The sequence below is a fragment of the Aotus nancymaae genome, unplaced genomic scaffold (genome assembly GCF_030222135.1).
Source record: "Aotus nancymaae isolate 86718 unplaced genomic scaffold, 86718_ANA_hifiasm-v0.15.2.pri h1tg000062l, whole genome shotgun sequence".
In the NCBI taxonomy this organism is placed as follows: domain Eukaryota; kingdom Metazoa; phylum Chordata; class Mammalia; order Primates; family Aotidae; genus Aotus; species Aotus nancymaae.
Window position 1 is genome coordinate 41,463,310 of NW_026988476.1, and position 13,481 is coordinate 41,476,790.

Sequence of the window (13,481 nt, forward strand, 5' to 3'; positions counted from 1 at the left end):
AAACCACATTGAGATACCATCACACGCCAGTTAGAACAGCGATCATTAAAAAATCAGGAGGCAGCAGATGCTGGAGAGGATGTGGAGAAATAGAAACACTTTTACACTGTTGGTGGGAGTGTAAATTAATTCAACCATTGTGGAAGACAGTGTGGTGATTCCTCAAGGTCCTAGAACTAGAAATACCATTTGACCCAGCAATCCCATTAATGGGTATATACCCAAAGGATTATAAATTATTTTATTATAAAGACACATGCACACGTATGTTTACTGCAGCACTGTTCACAATAGCAGAAACTTGGAACCAATCCAAATGCCCATCAATGACAGACTGGATAAAGAAAATGTGGTGGTACATATACACCATGGAATACTATGCAGCCATAAAAAAGGATGAGTTCATGTCCTTTGCAGGTACATGGATAAAATTGGAAACCATCATCCTCAGCAAACAGACACAAGAATAAAAAACCAAACACTCATAAGTGAGTGTTAACAGTAAGAACACATGGACACAGGGAGGGGAACATCATGCACCGCCTGTCAGGGGGTGGGGAGCTAGGGGAGGGATAGTAGGGAGTCAGGGGATAGGGGAGAGATGGCATTAGGATAAATACCTAATGTAGACGATGGAGTGATGGATGCAGCAAACCACCGTGGCATGTGTATACCTATGTAACAAACCCGCCCATTCTGCAAATGTACCCCAGAACTTAAAGTGTGATACCAATAATAATAAAAATCAATGAATCAATGAATTCAAAAAGTGGTTCTTTGAAAAAAATCAATACAATTAATAAACCTCTAGCAAATCTGACCAATAGAAAAACAGAAGACACAAATTACCAGCATCAGGAATGGAAGACAAATATCACTACCAATCCTGCAGAAATTAAAAGGATAAGAAGGAAATACTGTAAATAGCTCTACGCACATAAACTCAGCAAATTAGGTGAAATGGACCAATTCCTTGGAAACCACAAACTACCAAAACTCAAGTAAGATGAAATATATAACCTGAAGAGTCCTACAGCTATTAAAGAAATTGAATTCATAATTCAAACCTGTTCAAGAAAAACATCTGTAGTGGCTGCCTCTGCTAAGGGACTAAAGCATGCATTTCTCAGCTGGGCACAGTGGCTCACGCCTATAATCCCAGAACTTTGGGATGCCAAGGCGGGCAGATTGCTTGAGCTCAAGAGTTCAAGACCAGCCTGGGCAACATAGCAAAAACCTGTCTCAAGCAAAAATACAAAATATTAGCCAGGTATGGTGGCACTGTCCTGTGGGTCCAGCTGCTTGGGAGGCTGAGGTGGGAGGATCACTTAAGCCTGGGAGGCGGGGCTGCACCACTGTACTCCAGCCTGGGAGTGCACCATTGCACTTACCCACAGAATAAGACCCCATCTCAAAACAAATAACAACAAAAACCATGTATTTCTCACCCTCGCATTCCACTCTCTTTCTAACCAATTTTCCCATCATTCCTGGTGTGCTCCATTCAAAAGGGGCTGTTCATATCCTGCCTTCAGTTTTCCATCATTTCACCCTGTAATTCTTGGTCTGTTGAAATCCTACTTGCTTCAAGACTCAAATTCTTAACTTTCATATTCTCCCCAGATTTCCTCAGCCTGCATTATTCTAGTTTGTAAGAGAACTGTCTCCATGAGACACTGGGCAAAGCAGAGACAATGGAAACTGCTGCAAAAATGCGGTAATTATGAGATAAAATTCCACCTGAGGCATTATTTTTGTAATTCGTGACTAGGAACTAAAAATAATTAGGTACTAGGAAAATCTTCATATCTTCCCAGGAACTGCTCTGCTTCATAATACTCAATGAAACCAAAGAGCTGATCATGTTTTACTTTTTGTCCTGGCAGCCAGGAAGCCCAGAGCCAGTTTTCAAGCTACTCTGCCTACTATTTATAGTTTTCTACTTGTGTTCATGTTTTTATTATATATTGCTTGTGTTTTCATTGTAAAGCCACTTCGGATTCTTTGTAGACCTTGCTATGGCAGGCACTTAACAAATATCCAAATGAATAAATGAAAGCCTCTAAAATGCACATGCTACTCAGAGCACAGCACTGTCAAAGTATTACTTCTCTGATGGCCACTTCCACTTGGTAGAAGGGAAAAAGTACTAGGTACCTCGAGGGGGCAGATGTTTGCCTGTCCTCAAAGTTGTTGTTTTAAGACCTAAAGTCATGAGTCTTCCTCACGATCCTTTTCACTCTTGTCTCTACTCAGTCTTGGGGGACCCACTGATGGAGTGAGAATTGAGTTTAGCAAAGGCTCTGACGTGTCTTTACTTCAAGGCTAAAACCTCCCACAGAGGGCTATAGGATATCTGATTGGAGCTTGAGAAATAAACATAACTCTTTCATTTCTCAACGAAGAGATAAAGATCCACAAAGACTAGTCCTTCTGAATACTCCTTCCTATCTGAAAACCACGTCCTGGTGTCATGGGAATTTGTGGGAATGGTCTGTGGGGACTGACTGCAACTCAAGTTTCACTAATGCTAAAAAGGGTGTAAAGGATGCCTCTCACATTTATTTTTTGACTTAAGATACTTAAATTTTAAAAAAAATTTTAATTTTTGTGGGTACATAGTAGGTATATATATTTAGGGGGTACATGAAATTTTTTTTGGTTTTTTGAGAGGGAGTCTTGCTTTGTCACCCAGGCTGGAGTGCAGAGGTGCCATCTTGGCTCACTGCAACCTCCGGTTCCCCAGTTCAAGGGATTCTCTTGCCTCAGCCACCTGAGTAGCTGAGATTACAGGCATGTACCACCAAGCCTGGCTAATTTTTTTGGTATTTTTAGTAGAGATAAAGGTTTTACCATGTTTCTCAGGCTGGTCTTGAACTCCTGACCTCAAATGATCCTCCTACCTTGGCCTCCCAAAGTCCTGGGATTACAGACATGAACCACTGTGCCGGCCCATGAAATGTTTTGATACAGGCATGCAATGTAAAATAAACACTTCATGGAGAATGAGAAATCTATTTCCTCAAGCATTTATGCTGAGTTACAAACAGTCCAATTACACTCTAAGTTATTTTATTTTTTTATTATTTATTTATTTGAGACAGAGTCTCACTGTGTCACCCAGGTTGGAGTGCAATGGTATGATCTCGGCTCACTGCAACCTCCACTTCCTAGGCTCAAGCAATTCTCCTGCCTCAGCCTCCTGAGTAGCTAGGATTACAGGTGCGCACCACCACGCCGGGCGAATTTTTAAATTTTTTGTAGAGATGGGGTTTCACCATGTTGACCAGGCTGGTCTCAAACTCCTGACCTCAAGTGATCCACCTACCTCGGCCTCCCAAAGTGCTGGGATTACGGGCGTGAGCCACCACGCCTGGCCTCTAAGTTATTTTAAAATATACAATTAAATTATTATTGATTACAGTCACCCTGTTGTGCTATCAAATAGTAGGTCTTATTCATTCTTTCCATCTTTTTTTGTACCCATTAACCATTCCCTCCTCTCCCCAGTCCCCCACGACTCTTCCCAGCCTCTGGTAACCATCCTTCTACTCTCCATCTTTATGAATTCAATTGTTTTCATTTCTAGCTCCCACAAATAAGTGAGAATGTCTGATGTTTGTTTTTCTGTGCCTGGCTTATTTCACTTAGCATAATGATAGATACTTTCTTTGTCACCTTCCCTTACATCATTATCATCATCGCTACCCCGGGTTCTCGTAACAGATACAGGTATCGAATTCTTACACACATTATAAGAAACTTAAATATCTATCCCATTTTATGTGTTTTCCAATCACTTGATCAGTGTTAATTCAAATAGAAGCTCAGGGTCCATGGTCTCTCAATTAAGAGATAACAGACATACCTCAAAACTAGATTACCAAGTGTTCAGGATGAACTCCAAATGCCTTAGCCGGGCATTCCAGACCCTCCCAGTCTGGATCCACCTACCTCTCTACCTTGGTCCTGCTGCTCCCCACACCAGCCTCTGCTTACTCCACATGCAGCCTGAGCAGGGGTCCTCACTCACTCTCCCCAATGCCTCTGACCATGTCTCTTGCTTGGAACGTCTTCTCCGTTTCCTGTATCACTCCAGGCACAACTCTCTGGCTTCCCCAACTTTTCTGTCTGCAGTATCTCTCCGCTCTGACGCACTTCCTGCACCACTTGTTTGTAATTTAATCATAGTCGCCTTTAATTATTATTTAGCTGTTCTGAGTGCCTCAAGGGCAGGGATCATATCGATTTTTCCTTGTTCTGTCTTCTCTGCCTGGCAGTGCTATTGAGAGAAGGCGGTCACTACTGGTTGAGCGCATGATCATCCTAGAGGGCCTGAATTTAAGATACACATTTACTGGTTCTCGGTTAAGGTAGCTGGGCCAGCGCATCAAGTTGGCAGGGTGTGGCGCGAGGGGAGTAGACCCTGGTGCCAGCATCCCGGGACACTCAGGCTGACTCGAATATCCCTTCAGCAGTAGGGCCTAAACAGGGGTCTGACGCCACAGCAGGGATGGTCAGGAGTGCGTGGCCTCGGATTTTAAGAGCATCCTTTCTGCTGGACGCTGCGTGAGCGGCGGTTTATGGGTTTTACCTGATCTGCATCCCTTTTCTGCAGGAGCACATGTCCTTGCGCAGGAAGAGGCTGTTCAGCGTGACCGCCCCGATCAAGAAGAAGAGCTGCTTCACAGCCTGCCTCACGAGCTCTGGGTCCAGGCCATTCTGGCACATGGTGCTGTAGAAGTAGCTCAGCTGCTGCAGGACGGAGGTCATGGTGTAGGCGTCCGTGTCGTCTATGCTGGAGGAGCGCTTCCGGAAGCCCGTGGGCTTCAGGCCGGAAATGCCCTGCAGGCTCTCATACTCCAGCATCCCCGGCACTGTGGAGAGACAGGGAGGCTGTGCTGACACGCCAGGAGACACGCGCGGAACGTTCCTGACGCTCTTCTGTTTCAGGAGATGGAACATTTCTCTACAAGAGTCAGGGAATGTAGTTGTGATACAGAAAGCAAAAGAATCGAGGGTTTGGAACACCAGGGTGTGTGCTTGAGGGTGGGGGGGGTGGGGGTTGGAGGGGTAGGGATGCGCAGCTGTTTCCAGCGGGGCTGCAGCTCTAGGTTTGAAGCAGCATTTTTTTCAGCTTCACAGGAAACAGAACCGGTTAGCATGACAACTCATGGCCTGGCATTAAAGCCTAAAGTATTTAAATTTCAGAAAGTTAAGGAAAGTATACAATAATTCAGATGGGGCTTTAGGATTTCAAAAATACTTGGCTAAGCCAAGAAGTATAAGAACTACATAATAGTCGTGCTAGAAGTTCCCCCAAGTTTTTTCCTTTAGGATAAATCATCCTTCTGGAAAGAAAACTACCAGCAGTGTACTATTATTTATGGAATCATTTTAAGCAAGCGAAGAATTAAAAGGTAAATATTTACATGATTATATTTCCTTGGCTTTTTAAACAATGTTACACGTAAGCACACATTACACATAGCAAGTTTATGTTTTAAAAAGTCTTAATGTGACTATATTTTTTGGTAGTCAATTCTCTTCTTACCTATTATTGGTTGGATATTATTTTCCATTATGATAATAAATTGATGATATATTCGTATAGCCACATCACTGAGAATCTGTCTGTATTCTGAAAGGTCAAAATTGTTCAAGCAGTTCTTATTCTGTTGTGGACTATTATGCTTCATGAATTCCTAAAAGTAATATTAAACATGAAATATAAGAATACAAACATGTAGGAAATTAATATAATAATCAGCTTCTACTATAACTTTTACCTTAAAACTTAATGTCTGATTTATATCAAATGAGTTCGTGATGCTTGGGGTAGCATGTACCTTCTATAAGAAAAAATTGCACTGATTTCCTATACGATCCCAGTCTGTCATAGTGTCACTGTCCCTCCCACTTCCCTACAAACATTGTCCCTGGAAGCTATAGATTAAGTGGAAAAACTCATAGAATGCCCATGGAAGTGCATAGGAAAACACAACAATATAAAACTGCAGAGCATCCAAGGAAACAAACTGCCATTAAAAGGAAGATACAATAAATGAGATTCATAACCTTATAATTACAGGGTACAGACAAAGTTGAAATATTTTAAAGTCTGTGTTAAGGACTGAATGTTTGTGTCTTCCTAAAAATCATATGTTGAAGCCCTAACTCCCTAGCGTGGCTGTACTTGGAGATGGGGCCCTTAGGGAGGTAATGAAAGTTAAATGAGGTCATAACGATAAGTCTGTGATCTAATAGTAACATTAGTGTCCTTCTTATAAGAAGAGACACCAGCCACCAGCTGGGCGTGGTGACTCACGCCTGTAATCCCAGCATTTTGGGAGGCTGAGGTGGGCAGATCATGAGGTCAAGAGATCAAGACCGTCTTGGCCAACATGGTGAAACCCTGTCTCTACTAAAAATAACAAAAATTAGCTGGGCATGGTGGCACACACCTATAGTCTCAGCTACTTGGGAGGTGAGGCAGGAGAATCACTTGAACCCGGGAGGTGGAGGTTGCAGTGAGCCAAGATTGCGCCACTGCACTCCAGCCTGGGTGACAAAGCGAGATCCTGTCTCAAAAAAAAAAAAAAAAAAAAAGATACCAGATAGAGCTTGCCCTCTCTCTCTCTCCCTCTCTCTGACCCAGGCACCCAGGAAAGTTCCTGTGAGGACACAGGGATGGAGAAGGTGGTTGTCAGCAAGCTAGGAAGAAAGCCCTCACTAGGAAGTGACCATGCTGGCACTCTGATATCAGATGTTTAGCCTCCAGAACTGTAAGGAAATGAATCTGTTGTTTAAGCCAGTCAGCCTGCAGTATTTTGTTATAGTAGCCTGAGTGAACTAATGGAATATGTTTAACATGTTCAGAGAGACTAAAGAAAAAGAAAACATTAAGAATAGGACATTATAAGGCTACGCGTGGTGGCTCACGCCTGTAATCCCAGCACTTGGGAGGCTGAGGCAGGCTGATCACTTGAGATCAGGAGTTCGAGACAAGTCTGGCCAACATAGTGAAACCCTGTCTCTATTAGCCAGGTGTGGTGGTGCATGCCTGTAGCCCCAGCACCTCAGGAGGCTGAGGCAGGAGAATTGCTTGAACCCGGGAGGCGAAGGTTGCAGTGAGCTGAGATCGTGCCAGTACACTCCAGCCTGGGCGACAGCTTTTGGATAGGTTAAAACATAATTAATTGTGAACTCTAAATGTGAACTACAAAAGTTTAGAAGAGAGTATCTTCATGATCTCAGGGCAGGGAAGAATTTCTTAACAAGACACACATCATAAATGAACAGGATTGACAGATTTAAGCATATCAAAATTCAAAAACTGTCTGACAAGGGACTTCATAAAGAAAATTAGAAGCTAAACTACAGTCTATGCATATTACATAAAGACCTTCTACGAATCAATAACAAAAAACAACCCTAAGAAAAAGAAAGACAGGATGTGACTAAGCAATTCAAAAGGAAACTCAAATGACCAATAAACACATAAAATCATGCTTGACTTTTCTAGAGACCAGATAAATGTAATTTAAGTCAATGAGATATAATTTTATACCCATGACACTGGTAAATAATAAAAATGTTGGTCAATACCAAGTGCTGGTGAAGGTATGAGACAATGGAAACATCAAACACTCCCAGTGGGACTATGAAATGGTACAGCCGTTTTGGAGGGCACTAAAATCTAAAGCCACTTCGCTACTTTAGTTCAATGAAATTTTTCTCTAAGAGTATTTGAAGGTGGAGACCTCTTTTATGACATCAGCCTCCTGGAAGCAGAGTTGGAATGGCAAAGGAAACAAATTTATAGATTATGGAAGAGCAGTCAGAGTCCTGTAGAGAGAACAACTGTGAAGAAACAGGCGTTTGAAACCAGAGGCTGTATTTTAGAGTCATAATGCTAAAAGTCTTACAACCAGAAGGAAACTTAAAATTCATCTTATCTACCTATTGATTTAAAAGTAATGGAAACCTAGGAAGCCTAGTACTGAGCCCCAAATCTAAGCTGCTTCCAGAAGTTCTTTCCTGTGGTGTACACCCAAAAATCCAACCGATAATGTGCTGTTGGCTTCCTGGGTGAAGATAACAGAGGCTCAGGAGGTTTAGGGACGGTCGGCACAAAACAACAAGCAGGCAGGTGCCCCCTACCTCTTCTCCGCTGTACTGCTTCAGGCAATTGAGGAAATGACAAGTATTGGAAAGCCAAAAAGACAGCATCTCAAAGTCTTCTAAATGTTCCTTAGAAAAATAAGAAAAGACAAAATTGGACTTGATGATAACTTGTGCCTCTAAGCATCTTACCTGTTTGGTTATTTGTAGCTTTTGACCAAAATTAATTTTTCTTTTATTCACTAAAGCCTTTGTCCAATTCATACTCTAATGATAACAGCTTATATTCATTTAGCAGGTCACAGTTTGTAATGTTTCTGTACATTTTGTGTCACTCATTATGAAATGTGAAGCGGGCCCTGAAGGAATGCATGAGAAGTGTAAGTTTCACTTCTTTCTCCCCGGAGTTCACACTGTCACTGGGAAGATAGAGTTCAGAATGTGGTCAAGTGCCCACACGATGGCTATAGACTGTGCCACCAAAGCTCAGAGGACAGAGAGAGAGGATGGGGAGGTGGGGCAGCCGAGGAAACCTCAGAGAGGCAGGTCTAGCCCTTGAGGGAAACGGGGGTAGAGACAAGAGCTCAGGACTAGGACTGTCGCGGAGAAGGCCTCCACTTACAGGGGAGGAAGAAGGGGAACAACCAGAGAAGGCAGAGGTATACAGTGATCAGATGGGGAAGAGGAAAACAGGGAAAATCCTGAGATTTAAAAGACAAGGAAGGAACCTTTCAAGGAGATGGTGCGAATGCTTTGGCCAGTTTAAAGAGAATAAAAAGTAAAGAAATACGATTGGTTTTAGCAAGAGGAATTACTGGTGATCTCTCTGTAGAGTGATGGGTTCGAAGGCAGATTACAAGGAGTGACAAAGAGAATTGGTGGAGACCACTAGTTTAAGCACTTTGGCAGTCTGGGGTGGAGGGAAGGGAACAGTGGCTGAAGAGAGTATGTGGGCACAATGCTGTAACTGCTGTGTGCTGGAGGTGGGAGGGGCAGGTCCTGGGCACAGGCAAAGGCAGAGGGAGGGGGCCACGGAGAAGTTGAGACTGATGGTGCTGGTAAGAAAGGGGTTTTATAGGCCAGGCGCGGTGGCTCACGCCTATAATCCCAGCACTTTGGGAGGCTGAGGCGGGTGGATCATGAGGTCAAAAGATCGAGACCATCCTGGTCAACATGGTGAAACCCCGTCTCTACTAAAAATACAAAAATTAGCTGGGCACAGTGGTACGCGCCTGTAGTCCCAGCTACTTGGGGGGCTGAGGCAGGAGAATTGCTTGAACCCAGAAGGCGGAGGTTGCGGTGAGCCGAGATCGCGCCATTGTACTCCAGCCTATGTAACAACAGCGAAACTCCATCTCAAAAAAAAAAAAAAAAAGAAAAAAAGAAAGAAAGGGGTTTTATAGTCCTCAGGCCATCCATCTCTTGGTTTATGAATATTTAGCTGAACACCCCAGAGTAGCAAGGGGAGACAAATACTGTGTGTCCTGTATCTTAAGAAGACCCAATTTATGCAAATATGTACAGGGAAAACATCAATTTATGGGAGCCCTTCCAAAAACACTGGTGGCTCCTGTGAAAACAGTGACTATGAAGTATCCAGCACCAAACAAATGTGAATTTTCTATTCCTAACTCCAGATAAATAATGAATTCTTGATATTTCTGGAAGGAGAGGAGAATTACCATACTCTGACCTCTCATAAATCTAGTTTTTATGATTCTTTCTTCCTAGAGTTCGTTCATTTATTTATTTATTTTTGAGACAAGGTCTGGCCCTATTGCCCAGGCTGGAGTGCAGTGCTGTGATCTTGGCTTACTGCAACCTCTGCCTTCCGGGCTCAAGTGATCTTCCCACCTTAGCTTCCTGAGTAGCTGGGACTACAGGTGCACACCACCACACCTGGACAGTTTTTGTATTTCTTGTAGTGATGAAGTTTTACCACGTTGCCCAGGCTGGTGGTCTTGAACTCGTGAGCTCAAGTGATCTGTCCACCTCAGCCTCCCCAAGTGCTGGGATTACAGGTGTGAGCCACCACACCTGGCCTTCCCTAGAGTGTTTAAAATAGAATTTAATTCCTTATTACTCTTTAGAATATATATTTTACTAAAAATAAGGAAGGCTCTCCACTAACTAAAAATTCAAATATATCCTAATATTGAACATCACTTCTCTTTTGGAGGTGCATGAAAAACACTGGATCTATGTCTTATTGCCCCCTTCCAAAATGGATCAGTACATTATAATTCCCAGAAACGGGTACTTTTTTTTTTCTTTTTTGAGACGGAGTCTAGCTCTGTCACCCAGGCTGAAGTGCAGTGGTATGATCTCAGCTCACTGAAACCTCCACCTCCAGACATGGGTACTTTTAAACATAACTGTAAACTGGTCATTTCCTAGAAAGAGAAAGGTTTTTGTACTAACTCCACTGTGGCTAATGGAATTTCCAAACTCAGGATAGCACCAGGTCTGGCTCTGTACTGAGTCAACACCCTACCCACGCTCTGGCAGCTCACCTTCCCAAGATTCAAGTATAAGCCAAGAATTAGCAGAGAGCTCTTTTTACAAAGCAACTATCCCTGTAAGCAAGGATCCAGGTCTGTTTAAAAAAAACTTTAAGGTTTAGATACAGTTATTTATTCATTGATAACTTTTGGGGTTTCCAGGAAAAACAATCAGTAAGCTAAGAATGATTTTAGGATTATGCTACAGTTGGAAAGGAAATAAGCAATAAACTTTGTTACTGTTAAGTTAGCCTTCACAAAGTCCCGCTCTTTGTCATCGTCATTTTTGATCGTTGTCCACTTGTCACACCATAAGAGGTGATTGCTCATAAAGAGCTCAGCTGGTGACTTCTGATGTGTGTACCATACACACATGGTCTGTGTCCTCTCTTGCCCAGTGGTAAGTAAACTGCTGGCTGCCTGCTTGTCCAATCATTCGAGTAAGGACATTGACGTAGGGAATGGCCAACAGCAAGTTGGAAGGAACCTGGGTCCCTGCATGATCACATAGAACAGAGCCACCTTCCAACCTAGATGGCTCATTATGGAACTGCTATGAGCAAAAATAAATCCACCATCTTTTTTGAGACACTGTATATTTGGCAAAGGGAGGTGGTAGGTGTCTTATAGCTACAACAGCTTAGCTTTACTAAGTAACTAACCTAACTAACGCACAATTCATCTTCATTTGTGGACTGGGAATAAGAATACACAATGTGCTTTTACAAAGAATTATATAATTGCCAAGGGAAGAGATGACTACTTTTTCACTCCTTTCTATTTCTCATGATTTACCCTTGTTACATAGATAAAACATATACCCCGCACAGCCGATAACTTTACACCCTAAGGGGATAGCAGGGTGGAGGCAGTGGATAGCAGGTTGCAGTCTCGCCGGGAAGGCTTTGAGGGTTATGGCAGATGCTTACCCATTTATCTTTCCCTAACAGTGTGGATCCCTTCACTAGTTGGGCCTCAAACTTGTTTGAGGAATCATGTGGCTCACCACACACTGGAGGCTCAGGATGGGCAAACACTGGGCCATCTGGTCATTCCCATAGGTGTTCCTAAAGTAGATGTGATACCAAGGGCCAATGTCAAAGGCATTCCCTACCTTAACCACCTGCTTGATGCCATTAATGGTGCTGTTCATGAGGGACTTCAGCATGTTGGCATCATTTAGAGAGTCTGCGTAGCGTACACACATGAATAGGATGTGAGCCGGGAGCCCGGGGATCATGTTCACCACCACACCACGGGGCTTCAAGTCTGGAGCAGAGAGAGTCAATGAGGATTACAGCTGACAGGTCAGTTCTTCTCCTAAGGAACCTCTGACTAGGGGCAGGGGCTTGTTTGCTTTTCTGTATTTGATGCAGTGCCTGAATGTAAACGGATTTCTTTCCTCTTTGAGGAATTTCATCTGGCTTTCTTGGCACAAAATACACAGGTGACACTTGTTCCTCTTCTTGTTTACAAAGAACTTTCTCTTTCTTAAAAGGTTGAATAACAGACAGAATCTTTATTTTTCCCTGGTGTGGAAACCCTGGATTTCAGACCCCCATTGTAAGAAAGGAACTCCAGTTCCATGCACCCCTACTCCAAACTCTTTGATGGGGATGGGATACAGTGTCCACAATCACAGGAAGCTGCCTTGAATAGGGAAAGCAGGAACACACCAGTGCTGCAGAGGATGTCCAGCTGGTCTTGGGGAGAAGAGAATGGCAGAGACGCAGAGTGGGGATGAAGGGGAAAGAGAAATCTTATAGAAAAATTAAGATAAGCAAACAAGGATGTCCCCCCAGCTGCATGAAAACAGAGGAACAAAGAAGAGGCTCCGACTGCATTACACCAGTGAGAGGGAGGGAAAGAAAAGGGTAGGGGTGCTCACATGAGCTGAGGGGGTCATTTGAAGAAGAAGAAGGCAGGCTACACGTTGGCTTTCTGTTTTGAGATCTTGGGACCAGCTGAGAGGGAGGCAGATTTTCTCCCTATTCTAGAAAACCATGTGGAAGGTCACAGTGAAGACAGTGCACTAACATTGGTTCTACGGTCACCAACTCTTGAGTATGCACATGGGACATTCCTGTAACTGACGCATGGCTGGGAAGCCCCATCACACTGCCTGCAGAGAAATTTCTCAGAAGTCAAACGGAGCACAGAGCCACAGTTACTTCCATGATGGCTCCTGTGCTGAGACACAAGAATGAGGTGATGGCTCTTTTCTACCCTGGTCCTACAATTAGACTTTGGAAAAGGTCAGTGCAATGCTTCTCAACTGAGGACAGTTTTGGCCCCCACAGGACATTGGGCAATACCTGGAGACATCTTTATTGTCATGACTGGGGGTTGCTGCTGGCTTCTAGTGAGAAGTCAAGGATGCTGCTCCATCCTTTGTTACTCCCCACTCCCAGCCAACAGTGCTGAGGTTGAGAAACTCTGGGCTGGGGGAAGAAGCAGTGGAAGAAGAAAGCAGAGAAAGGACCACCCCTGCCCAGGACTTTGGCACTGACTGATGTGCAAGTTCTCAAAGAGAAAGCAAAAATCCAGAGTTCCAGGTTTCACTACCAAGAATGAGGTTCTGAATGAGCTTGGCCTCGTCTTCTCTCTTGTATTGCAGCATTCCAAGGTACTCCTTGGGTCCTGAGGATGAGTGCACATCATTGGCTGTAGACAGAGGTAAACAATCAGCTAAATACACAAAAGCAGCTTTCAAGGTTCATAATGCGACTACTCTCCTGCCCCATTCTGGCTGGTTTGCACATGAATGTCTGTGGCTTTCAGATACATTAAAACTGTACTGTATTGTATCCTGAAGAATTTCTCCAAGCAGCGATTCCTCTTTGCGAGTACATCAGT

General features: G+C 43.5%; 1 protein-coding gene across 2 annotated transcripts in view; it reads right to left on the minus strand.

The window, feature by feature from the left end:
- The window catches only part of MYO5C (myosin VC), a 107,276-nt gene that overhangs the window by 12,705 nt on the left and 81,090 nt on the right, over positions 1–13,481 (minus strand). Inside the window, exons 34-38 of one of the 2 annotated variants that reach the window (XM_064365687.1) lie at positions 13,191–13,289; positions 11,740–11,894; positions 8,164–8,253; positions 5,555–5,705; positions 4,595–4,877 (exon numbers count right to left, since the gene is read on the minus strand). In XM_064365687.1, the coding sequence (XP_064221757.1) occupies positions 4,595–4,877; positions 5,555–5,705; positions 8,164–8,253; positions 11,740–11,894; positions 13,191–13,289 (778 nt within the window). The remainder of the gene's footprint in view (positions 1–4,594; positions 4,878–5,554; positions 5,706–8,163; positions 8,254–11,739; positions 11,895–13,190; positions 13,290–13,481) is intronic. The other variant, XM_064365688.1, reaches the window with a different exon arrangement.